The sequence below is a fragment of the Telopea speciosissima genome, unplaced genomic scaffold (genome assembly GCF_018873765.1).
Source record: "Telopea speciosissima isolate NSW1024214 ecotype Mountain lineage unplaced genomic scaffold, Tspe_v1 Tspe_v1.0165, whole genome shotgun sequence".
Classification (NCBI taxonomy): Eukaryota; Viridiplantae; Streptophyta; class Magnoliopsida; order Proteales; family Proteaceae; genus Telopea; species Telopea speciosissima.
This window is the reverse complement of record NW_025317501.1, coordinates 35,737-55,087: the sequence shown is the minus strand read 5'-3', so window position 1 is coordinate 55,087 and position 19,351 is coordinate 35,737. Positions and strand designations below refer to the sequence as shown.

At 37.6% G+C, this 19,351-nt stretch overlaps 1 protein-coding gene and 1 long non-coding RNA gene across 3 annotated transcripts; one reads left to right on the top strand and one right to left on the bottom strand.

Annotated features, from left to right (window-relative positions):
- Positions 1–684: 684 nt before the first annotated feature.
- LOC122647794 (disease resistance protein RUN1-like) lies at positions 685–17,677 on the bottom strand. 2 transcript variants are annotated; one of them, XM_043841110.1, is made up of 4 exons: positions 17,196–17,677; positions 15,838–16,960; positions 1,217–1,504; positions 685–1,134 (listed from the first exon to the last, which is right to left on the bottom strand). In XM_043841110.1, exons 1-4 carry the CDS (start codon positions 17,414–17,416, stop codon positions 799–801), a joined length of 1,968 nt encoding a protein of 655 aa, XP_043697045.1. In that variant the 5' UTR covers positions 17,417–17,677; the 3' UTR covers positions 685–798. The 2 variants fall into 2 exon arrangements, with proteins under 2 accessions (XP_043697045.1, XP_043697046.1); XM_043841111.1 differs by having other exon boundaries at positions 15,838–16,971; positions 17,234–17,677.
- LOC122647795 lies at positions 8,515–14,727 on the top strand. The gene is made up of 3 exons (XR_006330972.1): positions 8,515–8,530; positions 10,564–10,566; positions 14,646–14,727. It is a non-coding gene; the product is annotated as an uncharacterized LOC122647795 (long non-coding RNA).
- Positions 17,678–19,351: the final 1,674 nt, after the last annotated feature.

The following is a 19,351-nucleotide window of genomic DNA, read 5'->3' as shown; positions in this document are numbered from 1 at the left end:
TCAAAGCCATTGAAATGGTGAATGTAGATTATATCTCGATCAGCAGAAACCTCAACATCCTCAATTCTTAGTGTATGAAAACAGCAGGTTGTTTTACCTTTTTGGTAGATAGAATCTGAAATATGTAAATAGAGGGTGGTTTCTGAGAAGACTTCCAAAACAATGCACAGAATTGATTCCCTATTATAGATCCGGTCATCAGTAGTGAAGGAATATCTAGATCTCAGTAACCTGTTGGGTAACAGTGTTCCCTGAAAATCAGAGAAGGAAAGAAAGGAGCTGTCAATAACCAAAGCAATAAATTAATTGGCAGTTTCTATTCATTACCAATTAGTGTAGGGGAAAACAAGATGGTGAAAGTACCTGGCCATATATCTTCCTTCGGGGACGTGTTGAGTTAAAGCATCTTCGTGCACCCAATTCTTCCAAGGATTCTGTTCCATTTAGGCCACTAATCTCCCCTAGCTTTATGCAACCCTCAAGACATAATGTCTTCAAATTTTTAAGCCTTGACAAATCCGGTAGTCGTACCAATGAATAACATTCTTCACAATGAAGTTCAACTAAACTTGAGGGAAGTTCTGGGAGGTAATGCCAACTCCCCAGGAATATTAAAGAAATCTTTGGATTGCGAAAAAATTCGTGCTAAAGTACGTGTGTAGTTATCATCCAACTTTGAGAAATTTTCAACTCCACTAAATTCGAGAGGATTGAAAAATCATCAGGAAATGTTGCAACACGAGTTTCTCTCAGGTTAATGATACGCAAACATCTCATTCTCCCCATTGATCTTGGTAGCTACACTAGTTGATGGCAATCCTTAGCATCTAGTACCTCAAGCTTCTCTAATAGTCCAACATGATCGGGCAATTTCTTAATTCCTGAAGCACTCAATTGGAGCTCAACCAAAGATTTTAGATCACCAATGGACATAGGCAACTCTTTTATTTGCCGACAGTTCTTAAGAATAAGATTTTTGAGCCAACTCAACTGCCCAATGGACTCGTCTAATTTATCCAAGGAATCACAGTTTCCAAGATCTAATTGCTCCAAGTAAGGAAACCATGAAAAGTCTGGGGACTTGAATAGATATCGACACTCACTAAGATCAAGAACTTTCAAATTTTGGAACCGCTAGCAAACAAAAAGATAATATTACAACACTTTCCATAAAAATTAATAATTAAATGAGAAAAGAAAAGGTCAAATAGTATACCTCATTTTCATCTTGAGGCCTGTTATTCCAAGCTTGTTTAACAAGGCTCCGCGAAAGGTCAAGATAAACTAGTCTGTCATGATAAAAATTGGTTGGTAGAATACCCCAAGGACAGCCCATCCACCGGAGCCATCTTAATGCGGAAGGAAGGCACAAAAACTTTCCCATAAAGTTTGCTGAACTAATGTCGAGAAATCTTAGATTAGGCATCATCTCAAAGTGTTTACTATCTAGAGAAACCCTCGATAAGTCAAAGGGAAGGATTATGCCTTTTATCATATCAGTTCCCTGTTAGAATAAATCGATCCGAATAGGGACAAAATCCCAAAAGCCAGGATCTCCATAGGACGTTCAAGAACACAATCAAATAAATAATAGAAAACAGGGATAGAACCACCAACCTTGTTTCGCATCCATAGTGATGATGATTGCAGCGAAAAATAAAGAACAAAGATCTAGGTGATTCCCCTCTATTCCCAAAGTAACTGGCTTGATGAGAATACCGAATGCGCAGGGACGACGGACACTGAATATCTCCCTCTCTTTCAAGAATGCACTCCTCAATAGCAATTGAGAATAATAAGTTCTTATGGGTAGAGGGGGGACTTAGCTCTCTTTATATAGTAATCCCTATAGGGTCTGACTCATCACAGTCCCAATAAGAATCTATCTGGCCCACACTAAGCCAGTCCATATTAGACTTCTAATATAACTTAATGACCCCCACTTTATTAGACCAAAACCCTAATTAGCCTAGTTTAGGGATTTACGTATGTCCATATGGAATTTTATTAGAACTAAAATTTTAACATTCTCCTACTTGGACTTACATTAAATTCCTTATTTTTTAAAAGGATTTAAAAACAATTTTGACCAAAACAAATCACAGGCTAACAACCTTTTAGGAAAACTTTATGTGCACTGTTTAAAAACAAATTGGTCTAGAGGTTGTATTAGAAAATCAATCCTGTCCCATAAAGTTTTAGACACCGAATCATGGTGGTAACTGCATCTATGATCAAGCGACACAGAGCCTTCCATGGTCACGAGAGCCCTCAACTCTACTAACATGGATGCAATATGGTAGTGTGGTAACGAGATAATACTCATGTAGTGATTCCTTATGTATTATCCATTTATCAGTCCAAAATTTCTCTTCTTTAAGTGACACAGGCTCACTAGAGAAATAAACTTTGTGATTCTAATGAATCTGTATGTCTCATCAGAAATAACTCGAGTTATACTTTATGTGTTACAAGACATACTTTTAGGCTAACAACTTAATGCCCTAGCCTTGCTTAAGGTTAACACATTCCTTAAGACTTTAAAATCAGAAATATACTCATCATGTCAATAAATAAAACACTCATGTGTTTAAAAGAAACTACATGCAATGACACCTGATATATATATATAAATCAAAGTTTACCATAAGGTAAAAATACAGATGAAAAGAAACTTTAAATTATAATGAGGCAAAATAAAACAAGCTCCCACTAACTAACCACTTCCTATGATGCAACTAAGCCCATGCTCATGACATGTCTCTCAAAAACACAAGGGCGAAGACCTTTGGTTAGGGGATCTGCAACTATATCATCTGTACCAATATACTCCACTGCAATGTCACCTTCCTTTACTCTCTCCTTTATGGTCAAATACTTGATCTCCATGTGTTTAAATCCTCTAAGTCCTTTATTGTTGTTTACAACCAACACAACAGAGCTGTTATCACAGTATATCTGGATGGGTCTATCCACAAAATCTACAATAGTTAACTCTTTTATGAGATTTCTAAGCCAAATAGCCTGAGTAGCAGCCCCATAACATGCTACAAACTCTGCCTGCATAGTCGAAGTGGTCACCAATGTCTGCTTTTTACTCTTCCATGATACTGCCCCTCCTGCCATCAAGAAAATATAACCTGATGTGGATTTCCTATCATCCTCACAGCCAGCAAAGTCACAGTCTGTATACCCCACTAGCTTGAGTTCAGGAACGTGTCTGTAAGTCAGCATATAATCTCTTGTCCCCATCAAGTACCTCAATACTTTCTTGGCAGCAACCTAGTGGCTAAGATTAGGATCTGACTGATATCTACCAAGAAATCCCATCACAAAAGTAATATCCGATCTGGTACAGACTTGAGCATACATGATACTACCAAGTGCGCTAGTATAAGGCACCTTCTTCATTTCATCCCTCTTAGCTTCATTTTTTAGGCACTGTGTCGAACTCAGTTTGTTACCCTTGAGAACAGAAACATTCCCAGGTTTGCAATCCAGCATACTGAACCTCTCCAGAACACAATCAACATAAGCCCTCTGAGAAAGACTTAATAAACGGCGAGAACGATCCCTATGGATCTCAATCCCCAGAACAAAAGATGCCTCACCAAGGTCCTTCATGTCAAATTCCCTAGATAAAAGTTGTTTTGTATTATACAACATCCCTAGGTCACTGCTTGCAAGCGGGATGTCATCCACATACAAAATGAGAAAATAGAATTTGCTCCCATTGAACTTGTGATATATACACTGATCCACTTTGTTTTCCATAAAACCAAACGAAGTCACAACACTGTCAAACTTCAGATACCACTACCTAGAAGCTTGTTTGAGACCGTAGATAGACTTCTTGAGTCTACACACAAGATGATCTGAATCATCTACTGTAAAACCCTCAGGCTGAACCATATAGACTTCCTCATCAAGATTGCCATTGAGAAAGGCGGTTTTAACATCCATCTGATGCAGCTCCATATCAAAATGAGCTACCAATGCCTTGATCACCCTGAAAGAATCCTTCGAGGAGACTGGAGAAAAAGTCCCATTGTAGTCTACTCCCTCTCTCTGAGTGAATCCCTTGGCTACCAGTCTGGCTTTAAACCTCTCAACTTTTCCTTTGGAATCTCTTTTGGTTTATACACCCATTTACAACCAATGGGCTTACAACCTTTAGGTAAATCAACAAGCTCCCAAACATCATTATGTTTCATCGATTGCATTTCATCTCACATCGCATCTATCCACAAATCTGACTAAGGACTAAAAACAACGCCTGAATTAGTAACTGGATCGACCACACAACCAATGTCATAGTCATGTTCTCCCAGATAGACCTCATAGATAGGTGATATAGCTGACTTTCTCTCCTTGGTGGATCTCCGTAATGGTGTCACTACTGCCTCAGCCTGAATCTGAGGAATCTCAGCTGGAACTGCATCAATGATAGGATCCTCAACCGCATCCTGAATAAGAGGAATCTCATCAGGGGCTACATAAATGTCGAGGACGGTATCAATATTAGGCTCCTGAACTCCAGCAAGTGTAATTAATGGCACAGTATGCCCCACATCCGTCTGAGCAGGTAGAAGAATAGGTACTGATATACCAACCATGTGACTATCTTGAACAGTCTGAGAACAATCATTCTTTTTAGCCACATCAAATTCCAGAAACTTCACTGTCTGTGACTCCACAATCCTAGTACCTCCGCAGGGATTATAGAATTTATATCCCTTCGAATGATCTAGGTAGCTGACAAAGTAGCAACGAGTAGTCTTGGGATCCAACTTGTTTAAAGTCGGATTATACAACTTCACTTCTGTAGAGCACCCCCAAACTCTAAGATGGTTTAAACTAGGTTTATGGCCGGTCCATAACTCAAAAGGTGTAAAAGGAGCGGCTTTGGTAGGTACGCGATTAAGGATATAAAGAGCAGTTTTTAAGGCTTCACTCCATAAGAACTTAGGTAAATTTGTCCTACTAACCATACTCCTCACCATGTCCATAAGGGTACGGTTACGCCTTTCGGTGACTCTATTTTGTTCAGGACTTCCTGGCATAGTGAACTGACTAACTATTTCAGAATCCTCAAGGTATTTGGCAAACGAGCCCTTAAGCTGTCCAACATCGCCATGTCTGCCATAATACTCACCCCTACAATCATATCTAACAATTTTAATAACTTTCCCTAACTATTTCTCAACTTCAGTCCTAAAAATCTTAAACTTGTCAAGAGATTCAGACTTTTCTTTAATTAAGTATAGGTATCCATATCGGGAATAGTCATCTGTAAAAGTGATGAAATAAAATTTTTACACAATATGGCCGAATAGGGACCACTGATGTCAGTGTGAATGACCTCAAACAGATCAGAACTACGGATTGCAGTTTTCTTTTTTATTTTGGTCATCTTTCCCTTACAACAATCTACACAAGTTTCTAGATCACTTTCGAGAGTAGGCAGGATGTCAGACTTTATCAGCCTTTCCACTCTTGCCTTAGAAATATGACCTAGCCTCTTATGCTATAATGTGAAATGTTTATTGTACTTTTTTGCATAAGGTCAGCAGGAATATATTAGAATAGGAGAAGAATACACATAATTAACGTTCAGACATTCCTAGATGAAACAAAAAACAAAAAAGCAACACTAACTAAAATAGTCCACTCTTCCATCTTCAGCATTGCCATCAGTAAAAGAGAAAACTAACAAAAGAAAGAGACCCGTTCTATTGATTCAGAAAATCTATAACAAGGTCTTCCCAGCATGTCCCACCGAATATATTTATTGTACTTGATTCCAAGCAATTTGTATAATTCCATGAACTTTTTATGATAACGTCTCTAAAAACTAGATTATAAGCTCACACACACACAAACTAAGTTATATATATATATGTGTGTGTGTGTGTGTGTGTGTGTGTGTGGAGGGAGGGAGAGAGAGAGAGAGGCATGTGCTTTGGTTTTACCTTATGTCCTTCTAATACTTCCAGGATTTGGCCATGAGACCATAACCTACTACGCTTACCCGGCTCTATAAGATTTTCTTCCAAGACAATGTCCCTTCCCATATCTCGAATTTGATCATGCATCCTCAAATAGGAGCCTTCAAATTTTAGAAAGGACCTTTTAATTAGCCTGTGTATGCCGATTCAGGATGATATCCACAAGCTTCCCATAAAGTAATTACGGTTTCTTTCTCCCATCCAATGAAAAAACATGCAGCATCGAGAAATATGGCTTTTTGATAATCGTCTTCTAGATTATCATAGCTTATCTTCAATCTTCTCTGGACTTTTTCATGAGGAATTTCTTTCAACTTTTGTAATGTACTTTTCCACACTTTTTTGCTTCTTATGTCCGATAGGTAAGACCCCAGTACCTCTAGAGTCAAAGGCAATCCGCCTGAATAGCATGCTGCATCATGTGAAAATTGCACATAATCTTTAGGAGGCTGGTCCATTGAAAAGGCATGCAAACTAAATAGCTGAAGAGATTCCTTATGGTCCAACACTTGAGGCCAGTAGATTTTATCTTTATTAACTTTAGCCACATTCAGAATATGTTCGTCCCTGGATGTTATTATGACTCTACTTCCTTGACCAAACCAATTGAGTTCAGCAGCCAAAGCATCTATCTGTTCTTGATTGTCCACATCGTCAAGAACAAGAAGAATATTTTCTTTACAAAGTCTCTGCTCTATCAATTTTTTTCCTCTGTGATAATCAACTATGTCAATTTTTGTTTTGAGAATATCTTCAAGAAGTAGCTTCTGCAAAGATGCTAGACCCATGCATTGCGTTGCTTGTTCTCTAACGTCTGAAAGAAAACTATGGTTATTGAAGGTCAAAAGGATGCGATTATATACAGCCTTAGCAATAGTTGTCTTCCCAATACCCCCGAAACCACAGATTCCCACGAACTGAACATCATTGGAATCAGTATTTAATAAAGATAATAATTCATTTACGTGGGAATCTATTCCAATGTTGTATTTACATTCTGCCAAGTGGGTGGTACTGATCAAATAATTGAGAACCCTTTTGACAACTAATTCAACTAGCTCTGCTTGATCCCTGCAATCATTTCATTCAAAAGTAAAATCAAACCAACAACTAATGTGATGAAAATACCTTGTAAAATGAGAACAAAATAAATTTACAGTTTTTGAAGGAATGGAAAGCAGTTAGAAATAAACACTAACAAAAAAATTTTACTGAGTACAAATTGGAAAATGCATCCTTGTATACAAATTAGGAGTGTGGTGGCTTTTGATTTTGGTTATATGTTTGCAACTATAACATAAATGTAAATATCATTAGAGTGATGACAGAGCAATATCAAGACAATCTAATTTACCAGTTTATTCCATTACTAAGTTACTTAAAGGTATTAAGCTAACCACCTTGGGCTTCAAAAAATGTAGAAAATCCCAAGTAGTATGTCAAAATGGGTTTGAAAAATCCTATTTCTTGAAAAAAAGCTTGAATCAATTGAGATACAAAGGGAAGGGTCTGAAACATGGTCAGCCATTGATGATGAACCAAATCATGAATATGTTCCATCAAAAGGATACCCCTAATCAAACAATACACCAAATTTTCCATGTCTATTAGACAAGTAGAGATATTTCCTTCTTGTAATTATTTGCTCTTTACACTGCAAGTTTTGATTTGAAAGTTCCATTTCCATGGTTAGCAAAATCCATTCTAAATATTATGGATAGAAAGAAAAAAAAAAAAAAAATCTTGTTTATACATCCAAAGAAAAGGGGAAAAAAAATTTAATGTGTGAAATAATATGAGACTACCTTCAGTACAAGTTTGTGAAATTGAAACTCACCCATTAACGTCTTCCTTGAGAACCCATCCCTTTAGATTCCCTACCTCTCTCAAAGCTTCCCTCCAACTCTCTATGATATCGGGCTTAAAGATCTTCTTATGCTTCCGAAAGGGTCCCTCAAAACTTCCAGTTTGATTCCGAACATGCGACGGCTCAACATCAAAGAATATGGGCAGGACCATTTGACCATTGGATTTGTGACAATGAAGGATCTTAGAAAGTTCCAGGAGGCACCATTTGCTAGAGGCGTAGCCTTTGGAGAAGATAGGGATTGAGATTTTGGAACCCTCGATTGCTCTAAGGAGGGCTGGGCCAATAGCTTCTCCGGTCCATAATTTTTCACTATCGAAAAAGACATTTATTCCTCTGTTCTTCAGAGCTTTGTGAAGGAAACCAGTGAAGTTATTGCGAGTGTCTTCACCCCTGAAGTTGAGAAACACTTCGAAATTAGAAGAACCAGATAAAGAGGCAGAGGAGGATGCCTCGGTCAGGTCCGCCATGAAGCTGTAGTTGCAATAGTTGGAGTTGCAGAGATGTGGAAGAGATCTTTCTTCCTATGTATTCTCTCTGCTTGAATGTGCAAACCGCAAAGGCTAATAAACTGTACCAGTAGAAGAAGGGGGTTAAGGCAAGGATTCAAGAAGACTCTCTCGGCTTCCTCTAGAAATTAATTTCTGTCCGATCCGTGAGATGACTTTCTCCCAAGGAGACGACCCAACTGCCTGCCTTGCACCACTCACTTTTCGAGTTGCTTTCTCTAATTTTTAATTCTTAATAATATTTAATTGGTTTAATCTGATTAATTAATTTCCAAGGAGACGACCCAACTGCCTGCCTTGCACGACTCATTTTTCGAGTTGCTTCCTCTAATTTTTAATTCCTAATAATATTTGATTGGTTTAATCTGATCAATTAATTATCAAAGGCGTAATTACTATCACTATCCTATACTTAGCCTATATTTACTAAAACTATCCTAAAACTATCCTACTTTAAATTTTATTTTTTTTATTAACCCTGCTTTTGAACTTTTACATCTCCTTCTATTCTCATATTTTTAAATACCCAGATTACCCTTTCTTTTCACCTAGTAACCTGCTAATCTATTTAATCTACCATTCTTCTTCTATTTTTTTTTACTATTTTTGTCATTAAAATAGTAAAAAATAAAAACACCCACCCACTTCTTCTCTCTCCCGTTTTTAGTCCATTTTATCTTGTTTTTTATTTATTTAATTAATCATTTTTATTTATAAGAAGGTAGAGACAATTCGATGATTGATCTCATACCGTTCTATCCCATGAACATGGTCATGTAGTGATCAACTGTAATGGAGAGGGAGGGTTGCCTTCGGCTTCTACGAATATGAAGAGGGAGAAGAAGAGTGACGACTCGAGAATCACGTTGTAGGTTAATAAAAAATAAAAAAACACGAAAACATAAATTAAATAAAAAGAGGAAGAGAGAGAAGAAGTGGGGTGCTTTGAAGAGAGTCGATCTATTCCATGGTTTTAGTGCACGGTGTTGGAACGAGTATCAGTAACCTGCAAAATCGATAAGATACTGCATTGAAATTGGTTGTATCGGACAAAATTACCCATGAATCTCCTTTTAAAAAAAGAGTTTTTAGACCATTTTACCCCTTATCCGTACTGTGCTACCGATACGATATCGACACAATATTGGTATTGATGACTAGCAAAACCGGTATGTATTGCCTAATACGGACTATACGATACCGATAGTTAGAACCATGATCTGTTTGAAGAAGAACGATGAGGATGAAATGTTGAATAAAAATTAATCAAATAGAAAAATTGAAGAAAAAACAAAAAAAAAAAATAATGGAGTTAAATGCAGAAGAGAGAAGAAGCGGGTGGGTGCTTTCATTTTTTAATATTTTAATGACAAAAATAGTTAAAAAAAATAGAAGAAGAAAGGTAGGTTAAATAGATTAACAGGTTACTAGGTGAAAAGGAAGGAAAATTTGCGTATTTAAAAACATGAAGGTAGAAGGAGATGTAAAAGTTTAAAAGCAGGATAGTAACAGAAAATAAGTTTAAGGTATAATAGTTTTAGTAAATATAGGCCAAGTGTAGAAAACCGAACCCGGGCTATATAAGAGAAGAACTAGTAGAAGAGCATTAGAGCCTCATTACAAAAAATCCTGTACTGAAACAGTTGCAGGAACAATCCAAACAGCTTTCACTGCAAGAAAACAATTGCATAACCCTGAACCAGCTGCCTCATAATTGCTGTCATGAAGATGAGCTCCCTTGCTGTTCGGAAAGAACAAGAATGCCCTGGACATGTAGCTGAAGAGAAATGCTATCCCAACTTCTCTTTTTCATAGTATTTTTTTTAAAAAAATTACCTGGGTTCAGAGAACTAGAAAAAAATTTATTACAGTTTTCCATGTTTGCACAGCACATTAACAACTCAACCTGCAAGAATCTATATTGATACCATCAAGCAATCCCCAATGCTTTCTTTAGGAACCTCGATACAGTTGTGTTTCCTTATTTCGTTAAGCAAACAAATCCACATGAAAAAATAAAAGCATTCCGATAAATTTATGGCTTGCACCATTTAGAGTCTGGTTAAGACCCGTTTAGAGTTAAACTTGGCGACAGCCCAGTTAAGGTTTGATTCTAGTAGCCCGATTATAGCCCAAGACCGACCGAGCCTGTCATAGCCCGGCCCGATTAGCTAAACAGATGGTCATGGTGCAGGGCTTGAGATTGGTGGAGCCTGGTTAGGCCTGACCGAGCCTGACCCATTGACACCTCTACTTAAAAGAATGTTTGTAGGTATCAATAAAATTGGGCTTGGGGCAAATCTGGGTTTTAAAAACATAATGGCCCAATGTCCCTTCCATAATCCAAGGTCCCCAACCAAGTTGCCTAAAGTCCCATTCATTATTCATGGGTGAGACCGCAGGACGGGTCCATGTTGATCAATTACATAGTGCAGCTCATTAGGTTAGGCTAAACTCGGCCCACCCTGCCCTTCTTGCTATCCTTCAATCTAGATATATAACATCACTAGCTTGCTCAGTTTGGTCTACTATAACATCACTTACTCATTGTGTGCAAGTTTATGAAGCTGCACAACAACAAAGTAAATGAAAAAGTTAATAATTTAAATAAATTAAACCAAACAAACAATAAAAGAACACACCGATTTTTAACGTGGAAAACCCTTTCAAGGTGAAAGGGAAAAAACCACGAGGCTTTAGCCCAGAAAAATCACCACTAGGATAATAATACAAATACAAATCTTCTGTAGACAGTACTTGAACCTCACAAACATAAATTATTAAATAACAATAATTCTCACCTAACGAATGGATTCAAAAGAGTATAATACCATCACAAACACAAGAAGAACTGCAACATTTTTCCTTCCTTTCTTGACAAAAAGAACACTGTCACACCACTATCTTCTCTGTTGCTTTGTTGCTTCAGCCCTCTCCCTTGAGAAATAGAAAATAGATACAGATATGATTTTTATTTCCATGTGAGTCCCTTGGTACAAAAGAGTTATTAAAGAAGCAAAACTGTTTCAGCCATACCTGCCTCAAATTGTGTGTATGGATCCCTCCTTAAATTGAGGAAACCCAACATATTGGAGTTTTACTCAGTATTAACTTAAAACATACTTGGCTTCAATTCACATTCTAAATTGTCGGCTAATAATTAGAATTGATGCTTTGGAATACATGTTTCCACTGCAAACATGCCATGTATGTAAAGGATTTGCTAAGGTCATATAGCATTTTGATGACAATAAAACTACATTTTCAATGCAAACAAACATGCCATATTTTAGGGGAACTGAAGGGGAATTAATTTATTTATCTAAGCCGATTGGCTAGGTGATGTGTATGATCCTAACATTTTTGTATATATATGGTGCAAATCAGAATTTAACCATGTCTATGTGATAAACATTATTTCAGATTATAATTGAAAGCATAAACAGAGAATAGGAACTCACTTCTGCGCGCAACCTCCCACTAATAAATGGATGGCCTGGCCTGGCCTAGCTACATGAAATAGCATTTGTCACTCATTGACCAAGCTTATCGCAACAACAAACATATAAAGGTCAGAAATTATTTTCCTCTCGAGGTGATATGAACAAATTATAATGTTAGATTAAAACCTATATATGTAGATTCAACTAACCTGCTTGTGCTTGGTGTTGAGATGTTTATGACGAAATCGGTTGCTCTATTAGTCCTCAGCTTTTTCACTATGAGGGGGAGATCCTCCACAACATCACCATCAGGATAGCTTCGTTGTTTTATGTTTAATTTCAATTCAAAGGGTGTAAAGAGTCGGGCTAAGAGAAGTTCCTGCTGCCTCATCATTGTTGTCCTGAACACGAGCTCTCTTGCTGGCTCTCTCTTCCTCCACTACATCAGAAACAGAGTCAAATCCCGAACAACCCAAGAAATCTGCTGTTGTGTTATTCCTCCCTTCTTCTTCTTCTTCTTCTTCTTCTTCAGTATCTTCAGAGAGACATGGCAGTGTTAAAGCCAGGCTAATGAGGGAGGAACATGATGCCTCATTATTGTTTTCGTTATCTAGAAAAGCTCCCTGCTTGTAGTTACTAGCCATCATCAACGATTCCTTCTCCTCCTCTTTTTCCTTATTAGGAACAAAACTTGATCCTTCAACCTCAACAGCTCGCGACCAGCAACATGTCAAGCTCACGCTAAGAGAAGTATCTGCAGCTGCCTCATCATCATCATAATCATTGTTGTCACGAAGAAGATGAGCTCTCTTGCTGGGCCTCAACAACCCCTCTTCCTCCATAACATCAGAAACAGAGTCGAATATTAAACAATTACTCGAGAAATCTGATGTTAGGTTACTCCTCTCCTCTTCTTTTTCATCTACACTATTGTCAATGGCAGATGTTTTTCCATTTATTCCCCCCTCTTTTTCATTTGGAACAGAATTTGATCCTTCAGCCTCAGCTCGTGACCTTTGGTGGGAAGGTACTCCACCATCATCATCAAATTGTGACCATTTGAAGAAATCTGCTACCATCATGGCACTTGAATATTGATTAGGCTTTAGCTGGCGGTTAGGTTCCTTATCCTCCAACAAAAGCTTCCACAATTTTACTCTACATTTTGCAGGACACTTAATAACCTCATCAAGACCATAAAATGCAATGGACTGTGAAATAGATTCAATCAAAATAGAATCTTTTCCTTGCAATGGAATCCCAAACCAGTCAAAGCCTTTGAAATGGTGAATGTATATTATATCTCGTTCAGTAGTATACTCAACATCCTCAATTCTTAGTGTATGAAAACACCAGGTTGTTTTGTCTCTTTCGCCGACACTACTTCGAATATCTAAATCAATGGATACTACTAGGTGACTACCATGTTTAAATTTCAGATTGCCCAGGAAGTAGGAGGGGAAGTCCAAAACAAGGCACAAAATTAACCCCTTGTTATTAGTATCTATCCCATCATTAGCAGCAGTCAAGGAATAACTACAATGTCTCTGCACCAACATGTTCTGTAAAAGTGTTCCCTGCGAATCAGAGGAAATTAAAAGGAACCGTCAATCATCATCAATCGTCAAAGTAAAAGAACCTAACCTAAATGGCAGTTTCTATTAATGGTTGTCATTCAGTCAATTACAGTAGGGAAAAATAAGACTGTGAAAGTACAACCTGGCCATGTATATTCTTCCCTTGAATTTGGATACGGGTGAAGATATTATAGCATCCTCTCACATCCAAGTGTTGTAAAGATTCTGTTCCCTCAAGGCCTCCAATCTCTTCCAACTTTATGCAACCCTCAAGATTTAATATCCTCAATTTTTTCAGCCTTGACAAATCCGGTAGTCCTACCAATGAACAGCAATTTTGACAAAACAGTTCAACTAAACTTGAGGGAAGCTCTGGGAGTCCTTCCAACTTTGTACTCGACAAGTGAAGTTTAATTAGAGATTTTAGATCACCAATGGAATCAGGCGGCAACTTCTTCAGGGATTTGCACTTTGTGAGAATAAGCTCTTTGAGAGAACTCAATCTGGAGATGGTGTGTGGGAGTTCTTCTATTTGTGTCCCATACAAGTCAAGCTTGACTAAAGATTTTAGATCACCAATGGATTCAGGCAACTTCTTGAGTGATTCGCACCCATTAAGAATAATCTCTTTCAGGGAATTCATCCTGGAAATATTGTATGGGAGTTCTTCTATATGTGTCCCACACAAATCAAGCTTGACTAGATATTTTAGATCACCAATGGACTCATGCAACTTCTTGAGTGATTTGCAAAACTTAAACTCTTGGAGGGAACTCAACTTAGAGATACTATTTGGGAGTTCTTCTATTTGTGTCCCACACAGGTCAAGCCTGACTAGATATTTTAGATCACCAATGGACTCAGGCATCTTCTTGAATGATGAGCAACCTTCGAGAATAAGCTCTTTGAGAGAACTCAACCTAGAGATACTATTTGGGAGTTCTTCTATTTGTGTCCCACACAAGTCAAGGTTAACCAAAGATTTCAGATCGCCAATGGACTCAGGCAACTCGTTGAGTAATATGCATTTCCTGAGAATAAGCTCTTGAAGAGAACTGAGCTTGAAAATGCTGTCTGGGAGATTTTTTATTCGTGCCCCATAACAGTCAAGCATGACCAAAGAGTTTAGATCACCAATTGACTCAGGCAACTTCTTGAGTGATTTGCATAATTTAAATTCTTTGAGAGAACTCAACTTGGAGATACTATTTGGGAATTCTTCTATTTTTGTTCCACACAAGTCAAGCCTAACTAGAGATTTTAGATCACCAATGGACTCAGGCAATTTCTTCAGTGATGAGCACAACTTAAGAATAAGCTCTTCAAGAGAACTCAGCCTGGAAATGCTGTTTGGGAGTTCTTCTATTTGTGTAAAAAACAAGTCAAGCCTGACTAGAGATTTTAGATCACCAATGGACTCAGGCAACTTCTTGAGTGATGAGCACAACTTGAGAATAAGCTCTTTAAGAGAACTTAGCCTGGAAATGCTGTTTGGGAGTTCTTCTATTGGTGTCAAAAACAAGTCAAGCTTGACCAGACATTTTAGATCACCAATGGAGTCAGGCAACTTCTTGAGTGATGAGCACCTCATGAGACTAAGCTCTTTGAGAGAACTCAATCCGGAGATGGTGTATGGGAGTTCTTCTATTTGTGTCCTACACAAGTCAAGTTTCACTAGAGATTTTAGATCACGAATGGACTCGGGCAACTTCTTGAGTGATGAGCAATTACTGAGAATAAGAGATTTAAGCTTACTCAACTGCCTGATTGACTCATCTAACTCATCCAAGGAATTGCAATCTCGAAGATCTAATCGCTCCAATTGAGGAAACCATGAAAAGTTAGGGCACCTAGATAGATATTTCCAGCCCCTAAGATTGAGAACTTTCAAATTTTGGAACTGTTGTCAAACAAAGAGAAACATATGTATTAATTATCCATAAAACATAACAATCAAATAAGAAAAGAAAAGGTCAAATACTATACCTTATTTTCATCTTGAGGCTCGATATTCCAAGCTACTTTAATATTTCCCTTTGAATGCAATAGGTCAAGAAGAACCAATCTCTTATGATAAAAATTGATTCGTAGACAATTTGACATATTACCCTTGAACAATCTTATTGAAGAAGGAAGGCATGAAAAGTCTTCATTGTAGTATGTTAAACTAAGATCGAGAAATCTTAGGTTCGACATCATCTTAAAATGTTCATTACTTAAACACACTCCCTTTGGAACGATAATGCCTTGTATCATGTTAGTTCCCTACAATAGAAAATAACCAAAGTAAATGGGCATTGGTAGACAACGAAACCAAAAAACAAAAAAAGAACGCCATAGTAAAGGCAGTGGAGAGTCTGCATCATTGTTCAAAAGAATTCTATACACACACACACACATAGAGGGAGAAAGAAGAATGTGCTAAGGTCTTACCTTGTGCCCTTCTAAAACTTCTAAGACTTCATCATGAGACCATAACCTACTACGCTTTCCCGGCTCCATATGGCTTTCTTCTAAGACAATTTTCCTTCCCATGTCTCGAATTTGATCATGCATCTTCAAGTAGTATTCCCCGTTATCATTTTCTTCAAACTTTAGAAGGAATCTTTTAATTAATCTGTCTATTGCTGATTTTGGATAATAACCACAAGCTTCCCAAAAAGAAATTACAGTTTCTTCCTCCCATCCAATGAAAAAGCAAGCAGCATCAAGAAATATGGCTTTCTGACAATAGTCTTCTAGACTATCATAGCTTATCCTCAACCTTCTCTGGACATCTTCATTAGGAATTTCTTTCAATTTTTGTAATGTACTTTCCCACACTTCTTTACAGCTTATGCCCGATAGGTAAGACCCTAAAACCTCGAGAGTCAAAGGTACCCCTCCAGAATAGCAGGCCAGATCTTGTGAAAGTTGCATATAATCTTTAGGAGGTTGGTCCATTGAAAAGGCATGCAAACTAAATAGTTGAAGAGATTGCTTACGATCTAGCTCTTGAGGCTTGTATATTTTATCTTTATCAACGTTAGCCATGTTCAGAAAATGTTCGTCTCTGGTTGTTATTATGACCCTACTTCCTGGACCAAACCAATTGAGTTCACCAGCCAAAGCATCTATTTGTTCTCGTTTGTCCACGTCATCAAGAACAACAAGAACATTTTTTTTACAAAGTTTTTCTTGTATAAATTTTTTCCCACTATGATAATCAGCAATGTCAATGTCTGCTTTCAAGATATCTTTAAGAAGTCGTTTCTGCAAAGACACAAGACCCATCCATTGTGTTGCTTGTTCTCTAACATCTGAAAGAAAACTATGTTTATCGAAGCTTGAAAGGATGTGATTGTATACAGCCTTTGCAAGAGTTGTCTTCCCAATGCCACCAAAACCACAGATACCCACGAATTGAACATTATCGGAGCCAACATTTAATAAATCTAATAGATGATTTACACGGGATTCCATTCCAATAGAGTATTTACATTCAGTCAAGTGTGTCTTACTGACCAATTCACCAAGAGCCCTTTGAACAATTAATTCAACTAACTTTGCTTGATCCCTACAATCATTTCATAACAAAAGGAAAATTAACCACCACAACAACAGATTTATGAGATGAAAATATCTAGTAAACCAGAAAAATATTTAAATTTAAAGTTTTTGATGGAATGGAAAGCGGATTAATAAACAGTAATGAGAAATTGGTATATTAGAAATTGGAATATGCATTCTTATATACTTCGTATGGGGTGTGATATCAAAATGAGACTACAGTTTGTGGGATCAAGACTTACGTAGTTTCGTCGATAACTTCTCCTTTCAACTCTCCTACCACTCTCAAAGCTTCCCTCCAATTCTCTATGATATGGGGCTCGAAATTCTTCTCGTATTCTTGAAACGCTTCTTCAAAACTTCCAGTCTGATGTCGAACTTGCGATGGCTCAACATGAAAGAATATGGGCAGGATCTTTTGGCCGTTGGATTTGTGGAATTGAACTATGTGAGCAAGTTCCATCAGACACCATTTGCTATGAGCATAACCTTTAGAGAAGACAGGGATCGAGATTTTGGAACCCTGGATCGCTCTGAAAAGGGAAGGGCCAATGGCTTCTCCAGTCCACAAATTTTCACTACCAATGAAGACATTGATCCCCCTGGTTTTCAGAAGTAAGTTAAGGAAAGCAGTGAAATGATTGCGAGTATCTTCACCCCTAAAGTTGATAAACACATCGTAATTAGAAGATCCAGTTATAGACGCAGCGGAGGAGGAGAAAGAAGAAGTTGGTTTACATATTGGTTCCTAATTTTCTCAGTATATTTAAATGCAATTTTTGGCCGAGTCTTATTAGTGTATCCAGTTGAGGAAGGAAAGCACCAAACAGCTTCCGCGTGCTTCGCAGGAAAACAAAGATTCTTGAAATGCGTCGCTCTACCCTGGAAAGCCGGCCTGACCTTTGAGGCCTGTGAATATAATAATAATGGGAAGCAGTGTTCTGTATGAGGGTGTTGGCGTAGTTCCCATGTGTGTATCTCTCTCCTCCTTAAAATAAGGGAGTAGAGGTGTCTTTTCACATGGAGAGGAAAGAGATAGACTCATGGGAGTGCTGGCATAAGCCACACTCTCGGACAGAAATTTTTTTTCCAATAATACCTTTGAGGTCTGTAAATATAATAATAATGGGAAATAGTTTTCTGTACGGGAGTGTGCCCTATGTCAACACTCCCATATGTCTATCTCTCTCCTTAAAACAAGGGAGTAGAGGTGTCTTTTCACATGGGGAGGAGAGAGATAGACTCATGGGAGTGTGGCCTATGGGAGTGGTGGCATAGGCCACACTCTCAGACAAAAAACTTTTTCCCAATAATATATCAATTGTGCCTGTGGAAATGTGAAATCTCAATTACATATTGTATCATGGTAAGGAATAAAGTGTTTTTTTTTTTTGTTGAAAATTTACATGATGAGGGTAGTTTTTGTTTGAAGAACCATTTACGGCTAACCATGTTATTTGTATGTATAGCAAGGGGTAAGGTGGACATTGCATACAACCCTGTGTCTATACCACTCAGATCGCTACGGGTAGAATGTCATAGAAGATTTGAATTGATATGTATGGCACCTACTTAGAGAATTTATTTATACAACTTAGATGATCTTGTGAAATCAATTAATTGGGAAAGTTGGTTGTGCTGGCATCTATCTTACATAGTTGCAAAAGCCACTGAGAGGTACAAGGCCACAGGATCGGAGACTCTGCCGATAAGACCACCTTGACCAAGGAGTCTGCCACAGTGTTGGAGGAATTTTTTTTTTTTTTTGGTAGAAGTACTGGAGGATCTTGGAATGTAAGAAAGAGTACAGGAGATAAATTTCTTTTTCAAATATAGTATGTCATGACATATACTATATATTTCAGGCTCTATCAGTGATGCTACAGATAATTGATTAATCAATTTAAGACAATGCGATTCAACAATTACCCAAATAAAGCCTCTATTAATCGCCAGAATCAGTCCAGATCCAATAGCATATGCCTCACCAATAAGCGCTGATTCACACTGAATTTTAATTCTTGATAGTGAAAGCGAAATTAATTCTTTAAAAGTTAAGTAGGAACTATTGAACGCACAAGACTTTCGAAGAAATCATTGTTTACTAAGACAAGTGTGGCAGGCATTTCCTGAAGGGTTGCTGCTGCGCTATTTTAGTTTTTAATTTTAAATAATTGTCATCGAGCTTGTTGATGACCTTGCAAAGGTCATTAAAAAATTAAGGCTAAATTTCACGGACACCTCCTCTAATTATTCAATATGTCACGGACTTGTCAAACTTGGACAAAATATCCCAGACACCTTTTATTTGTTTATTTTATATTGACTTAGTCCACTCCGTTGGCCCCTTCTTTTTTTTTCTTTTTTTTTAAATTGTAGTACATGGCCCCCTCGCCAC